We start from the raw sequence: 7,304 nt of genomic DNA on the forward strand, positions 1-7,304 counted from the left end.
GATGTTAGGGTATTTTCTTCTAACCAAAGTCTAAAGCTGTTCTGGTATGTCAAAAACACCACATCATGTTCTGCCTTCAATCAGCTTACTCGGAGCCAAAGGAACCACACCTTATTTACCATGATTTTTACTGGGAAAAGAAGCAGATCTGCTGGACAGTTCAAGTACGGAAATCAGGGAAAACACCATAAATTGTATTAATCATGACCATTTAAATAGCCAACAGAGAATTAAGAAAGCAGCGCATGCAGATGAAATATTATCTTGGCCAACACACAGAATAAAAGAAAGTGATCTGGACTACTGAAAGATTGGTAGCAATTTTAAGCATTTGAAAGACAAATGACATTGCAGAAAAAGCTGGGTTAACAAGGGAGCACTTGAAGGAAGTCTAATCTCTGCTGGCATGCTGACTGGGAAGGTCAGCCCAGTGCACGCGTTCTCAGCTGGAGTCAGGCTCCCTCTGCCCCGCCAATTGTCCGATGTGCTTCAGATACCAACCAAAGCAGAGGTGCCTTCAGCCTGTCAGCGCCTTGTATTCTCCCAGTTTAAAGACAGCTTCCTTTTCCCTGTCAATTTGTGCAGTGCTTCCACAGAGCAAACGCTAAAGGAGAGGGGTAATGTGTGAGAGCCCTTTTTTCTTTCAGAGCAGCAAAAGGCTCTTAAGGAAGCAGTGTAAAGAGTTATTTTTAACACAGTATTCTCAAGTGAGAAGAAGGATATTTCAAAATACATTTTTAATCCAAATTTTTCTCAAAGAAACTGACTTTGACTTAACACACTATGTTTTGAAATTTAAAGCAAATCTCTTGAAAACTAGCAAACATGATACTTTGCATAGTTTGTAACTTCTTCAGTTTTTGCCTCTAATTTATTGACAGGTATATTTCACCTTTGCATATGTGCTATTGCCACGAGTAGAGAGGAAATGTTGTGTTTCCTTTTCAAAAGGGATATTTAGCACCAAATTCTAAATCCAGAACCTGGATTCCCCTTCATCCTCAATCAGGACAAGATTCAGATTACTAACTGAAGCCACATGATAATTAATTAATTTAAGGTCTATAAAATTTGTAGATGTGTAAAGAAGTACTTCCTAAGAAAAGACAGACATTTTATGAAATATCTAACTCCTAAATCTTGTCAAGGGATCTGGAAGATGCGAGAGCCTTAATAAGTCATGCTTTTGTTTGATCTCTTTGAAAAACCATGGTCATTCCCAAAATACCTCTGATGAAGACAAAGACAAGACCTGAATTTGCACTGTGAGATCAGAAAGACTAAAAGTATGCAGATTTACCCCAAAGGATTGTTCTTTATGATTTTGGGTACTCCTGGCACAGAAATAACTAAATTTCTTATTTCAGAAGCATTGTCAATTTCTGGGAACATACTTCTTTACCTTCAAAATAGTAAGTAAGCTTTTCATTCAGGTTCATTGCAATTTTTTTCTTTTCACCTTTTATGTTTAGTAGTCTTAAACACTTTCAGAGTCTTTTTTGACTGTGCTCTACAGGAATAATTATCATCAAATATAATAGCATAGCAATGAATGAAGTGGAAGGACAAAATTTACTTGAAGATTGATAGATTTGAAACCTTACAATATGCACCGATATCTTCTTCATAGCTTCTACTGTAATAATATCAATGTTATCAACGTTTTGAGAAATATTTTTCTTAATAAATTATTTCTATGAAAATTTCAAAATTATATTAATCATTGTTAGCACACATATTTACAATGTACCTAAATTTAAACTTTTAAAGTAAACTATAATGCAAAAGGCAACATGCTGCAATATTTATATTTGTATTCATGCATGTCTCTGTCAATCTATGATGTTAACATTTTGCAAACATTCTGCTTATCATTGACAGGTTTTGATCACAAGCACAGCATACAAATTTTTAGACAGCACTGGCAGTTATAATAAATTTACTTTTTTGTATTGTCCAGGCCCAAACCAAAGAGCCTAAAAATCTATAAATGCCATATTGTCATCACATGAGATTGAAAAGAAAATTTGTTTTCATTACTAAATTAGAATATTAATAAATATTCTTGAACAGGAGTTTCCAGATTTCACACAATTTTTAAGGAGCAATTATTTAAGTAAAGTAGGACAAGCCTGTGGAATTAGGATTTTAATGGCTGGCTTTGTCATAAACTTTACGTCTAACTATGAGCAAGCCTTTCCCCAGTTCAATTTTCCACATCACAGCAAATGGTAACAATATTTCACTAACTCATGGGTTTGGTTTGAGAATTAATGAGGGTCCCACGTACAAAAGACCTGTAGATTCTGTCTTCTTCTTTCCACTGTGAACTGATAGGAAAGTGACCTGTTCTTAATTTGAAACAGAGACTCAGTCTTGCCCTTCATCAGCACATGGAATTCTCATTTATGTCAACAGGAGTTGCATTGAATACACCAAATACATTACTTAGCCTAAAAGTAAATGAAGAAAAAGGAATGGAAAGAAACTCATGGATTCTCCTTGCCTGCTCTTAAAAAGTCTAACAGTTCATCGCAGCAGACACATAATCATAAATAAAAATATTTTTGATGGGAGGAAAGAATTGCTGCCTGGGATTATAAAGGAGAATGGAGAAAATTGTAGCAGGTCCATCTGTAGAGTACATTTAGCTCTGCTGCAAGAGCACCATCATAAAAAAATGATGGTACATGCAAAATTCAGTCACCATAATATATCATGTTCTCTAGACATTTGTCTCAAAATAAAACAAACCTTTAATGGTCTTAGCATTTCAGCTTTTCCCACCATCTCCAATGCACACCAAGAAAACCTTTTTCTCCCATGTTAGTGTTAAAGATAAAAAGTTCAGAAATTTTGAAAAAGAAACCAACCCAAAGCTTTAAAAGCTCAAACTTAATCCAAGGTAGTACTAAACACTGGTTTTGATCAGATATATCTATAGTGCAAGAACAGAATTGACTGAAGAAGATTATTTTTTTCTTGAAAGAGATTAACTGTGAGTACACAATTTTAATCTCTTGCTTTGATCTGAGGTAAAAATTGTCACAGCAGAAGAAGACATTTTTAGGTTTTTGGGAGAAAAAAAAAACCAAACCAGATAGGAGAATAATCAAGAAGCAGCTGATTGGCCATTACCACTCTCAGGGAGGCAAACATGCCTATAACAAGCAGGCATGTTTTAAAATTTGCCATTGCTTAGCCATCTACAGACAACAAGACCTGACAGTTCTTCACGGAAGGCAGGCAGGAGCTACAGTTCTGCATAATTAGGCAATAATTAATCAATCCAAGGATAGCAGCTTTGTAAATCTGGAAAACAGTAAGTGTAGCTGCCTATGTGTATAAACTACTCTTTTATACTTTATACTGCCTGCATGCAGTCCTGGTCATTTAAAAGTCTGCCTGTCAAATAACATTTTTTCACTTCAGGGTGTATGTTACTGAACAACAGAGGATTTCTGACTGGAGAAAGACATTCCTTCTGAAGGACAGAAGGATTTAGAAACAAAAGGGCAGACTAGATCACAATCCTCCTATGAAGCAAGTTACCAGAGGCAGAAGAACCCTAGCAATGGTATTTTGACATTGCCACACGTATGCTCTCTTGTTTTTTCATAAAACAGTCAAACAGTAGATTCTCTCATGCTTTTCTGGTTTTAGCATTCCTCCAAGAAGTGAGGAATTCAGAGTCTCTACTTATTAACACAGGATGTGTACAGCTTAAGTATGCCTTTATACCATCACTGTCTACCTTTCTGCTTAGGGCTTTCCAAAGCACCAGAAAACATTGTATCTTATGTATACCCAAAATCCGGACCTGCTACTTCTGGAACTAGTGGCAGACCTTTTATGTGTCTTAAGGACCTGTATCTTTATGACACATAGCCAAAGTTTTGCTCTGCTGTAAGTGGTCATTCTGTAATACTGACTGCTAACTCCTGCCTCCTAACATTATCAATAGCTTTGTTTTGAAATGTTTCTGATAAAATAAGCTAAAAATGATCTTAAGAAACATTTCAGAAGAGTATTTACATGCATAGTATATATAAAAAAGGTCTTTCAGCTGCTCACCTCTTTATAAATATATGTTATTTTCTTTAAATTAGGCTTTCCCCTAATATATACTTAGATTTGCTTGGTTGCACTTCATTTCCATCTTGTCCATGTTGTCATGTTTATACTTTGCAGAGAAATCAATTTCTAGCTTACTTTATTCTTTTTTTCAGATGTAAGATATGTTTTATGTCCTTTGAAGTATGGTACTAACAGAGAAGTGTGCTCAGAATGTTTACTTTAGCACCCCAGACACATAATGCTGTGAAAGCATCTTCACAGTAACTACAGTAGCAAGCATGTTAACAGCATGTCAAAATATGGAGACTGGACAAACACGTTCAAAACCAGGCATACTTTATGCTGGGCACGAAGAATAAGCTGTAAATTAACAACCTACTGATCATGCAACCACAAAAGCTATGCAATCAGTAAGGAGAACAGCAAAGGAACACTTGGAGCACCAGCACTTTCAACACACGACACCACGAGAGGCTAAACGACGAACACGGAGCCCAAAAAAAGGAAGCCAACAAAGTTTCACCACGGTTTTGGGTAGGTTTTTTGCCAATACAGAGTTTCTCCGTTCTCGCCGGCTCTGTCCCTACACGCTGTAACTCGGCGCGCCCGAGATGCAGCGCAGTCCGCAAGCACCGCAGCCCGTGCCGGCGGGGATGCCCTGCCAGGCGGGCGCTGAGAGGCCCGGGGGAGCCTCCCGAGGGGCGGGGTGCGCCGGCCGGAGCCCGGATCTGGACACCGGCACCTGTGTCTGGACACAGGCTCCGGTCCCGGAGCGCTGCGCGCCTCCCGGGAGCGCGCTTTATTCAGTGCCTTTGCTCCACCCGAGGGGAGATCTGTTAACGATTAAATCGGCAGCGGCCGCAGTTCAAAGCCCTGTCCCGGGAAGCAAAGGTGAAGATAACGTCCCGGAGGATCGCATCGAGTTTCTGCTGTTGCAATCGCTTTTAATTACCCTCCAAACGGCACATCACACAGCGACCCTCCGGGAGCCGGACCGGGCACCGCGATAGCCAGACAACTACAAACGCTTTACAACGCGCCCGCTGATTAAAAAGCGATTAGAAACTTATTTGAAGTCGGGTGTTCTATCGGGCGCGGAGCGCCTCCTGTCAGCGCCGGAGGCCGGCCCGAGCCCTCCCGCCGCCGCCGGTGCGTCCTGGCCGGCCGGCCCGCACTTACAGGTAGGAGGTGAAGACGCTGAGGTTGGCGGGCACGGCGGTGAGCCCGCGGTCGGAGCAGTCGGCGCGGAGCAGCACTCCGTCCAGCTCGCAGCGGCACGGCGCCGGACAGCCCCGCGGGCGCTGCCCGCCGCCCCGCGCCCCCCGCCGCAGCCCCGGCGGGCACAGCAGCAGCAGCAGCAGCAGCAGGGCGCGGGCAGCGCGGGTCGTCGCCATGGGGCCCGGGGGGTACCTAGAGCCGCCGGACGGCCGCTCTCATGCCCCGGGGCGCGGCGGGGGCGAAAGGCGGGCGCCCGTCTGGGCTCGAGGAGCTCCTGCGGCCGCCGCCGCCGCGCCGCTGTCTGTGGTAGCATCTCAGCTTACACGCTGCTTTAAAGCCCTGGAGCCGGCACCGCGCGCCCGCTGACGCCGCCCCAGCCTTGCCCGCCGTAGCGCAGCGGGCCCTGCCCGCGCCGCCGTGCGAGCGAGCGGGCGGGCGGGGGCGGCCGCGGGCCCGGCGGGCGGGTGGGCGGGAGGAGGGAGCGGGGGAACGCCGCCCTCAGCCTGCCCTGCGTGTGGGCCGCGCCTCGGCGCTCGCCTCGGGCCGTCATCTCACACTCGCGGAGCGGGTCAGGCTGCAGGGCACCGCTGTGGGTCACCCTGCCCAAGCAGTCATCCCAGAGCGCATGGCACAGGATTGCACCCCGGCGGTTCCTGAGTACCTCCAGTGAGGGAGACTCCACAGCCTGTTCCAATGAGTGATTCCCCTGCTCAGTAAAGAAGTTCTTCCTCATAGCCATATGGAACTTCCTGTGCATCATACAATCATAGAACCATGAGAATAACTGAGTTGGAAGGGACCCATCGGGATCATCGAGGCCTAATTCTGGCCTTGCGCAAGATGCCCCAAGAATCACACAGTACATGAGAACATTGTCCAACTTCTGCCCATTGCCTTGTGTCCTAGCGGTTGGCACCAGCGAGAAAAGTCTGCCTTCACTTTCTTGGCACTCCCGCCTGCCCATTGGGTATTTATCCACATTTATGAGGTGCCCTCTCAGTCCTTTCTTCTTGAGGGGGAATCCTCTCTCAGGGCAGGGATGCATGTGGTGGACATTTTTAGAAGGTGGGAGACCAGGCGGTTGTGGACCTGAGGCCATGGGGTGAGGGGTGGGTCTCTGGGGTGATGGGATAAAGGATTGGGTGCTCTAGTGGGCTAAATCTAGTAGGGACATCTAATCTTTTAAGACCTTATTTAGTTGGTGGTCCCGTGCAGACCATGATCATGGTCAATGATGGGGATCCACTCTCTTCCCTCACCACGTAGTTAAATCACAGGCTTGCCAACAGGCAAGAATTTTCTAAAGGAGACTGGCTGCTGAGGGAAACTGAGTTCACAGTGAGGCTGCCATTGAAAGCTTCTTGCTGGAGGTTCTCCTCAGGTAGTGCACAAAGTTGCCTTTGTGCTACGTGTCTGTGAATGAATGATGAAAAGGTGAGGATAGCAAGGTTTTTAAAAACTTTTTCCTCCAAATCACTTTTCAGTGTGAACAAAGTTGGCCACAAACTCCAAATTTGAGACTAGCTGTGAGTGCTAGAACCCAGTCCCAGTCCAATTCTTGTTTAGACTGGTAACTCAATTGTTGGACAGGCTGCTCAATATGCTTTGGAGAACATTAGTTAAAGGTTTTCTGCTGCACTCTCTTTGAATCTACAATTAAGTCTGAAATGAAAGCCTAATGAAAAGGCTAGAAAAATATATGCTTTTATATTTTACCCAGTTTATAACACCTGTTTTCACCTCTGGACCATAATCTGGTATAATCTGAGCTGAAGAATCATCTTGTACTGGAACTCAAGTGTTTTACTTGAAATAATAAAAAGGGAATCTGCTGTCTGGCTAGTTAGACAGGCCAGAATGTTTTGGCCTATGGGGCTGGTGTGAAACTTCTCCCCAAGCATCACCTTGTCCTAAGATAACAAAAACAGTGGTTGACAGTGTAAAGTGCCTGAGAAGTGCTCGAAAAGAAAAATTCTCCAGGAAGAGGATTTTTCATTCTGTGTCATGAT

The 7,304-nt window shown here is 44.1% G+C and overlaps 1 protein-coding gene across 1 annotated transcript in view; it reads right to left on the reverse strand.

Moving 5' to 3' along the window:
* The window catches only part of LGR5 (leucine rich repeat containing G protein-coupled receptor 5), a 92,028-nt gene extending 86,394 nt beyond the window's left edge, over positions 1–5,634 (reverse strand). Inside the window, exon 1 of the mRNA XM_059846918.1 lies at positions 5,257–5,634. Coding sequence (XP_059702901.1) covers positions 5,257–5,471 — 215 coding nt within the window. The 5' untranslated portion in view covers positions 5,472–5,634. The remainder of the gene's footprint in view (positions 1–5,256) is intronic.
* Positions 5,635–7,304: the final 1,670 nt, after the last annotated feature.

The sequence above is a fragment of the Haemorhous mexicanus genome, chromosome 5 (assembly GCF_027477595.1).
Source record: "Haemorhous mexicanus isolate bHaeMex1 chromosome 5, bHaeMex1.pri, whole genome shotgun sequence".
Classification (NCBI taxonomy): domain Eukaryota; kingdom Metazoa; phylum Chordata; class Aves; order Passeriformes; family Fringillidae; genus Haemorhous; species Haemorhous mexicanus.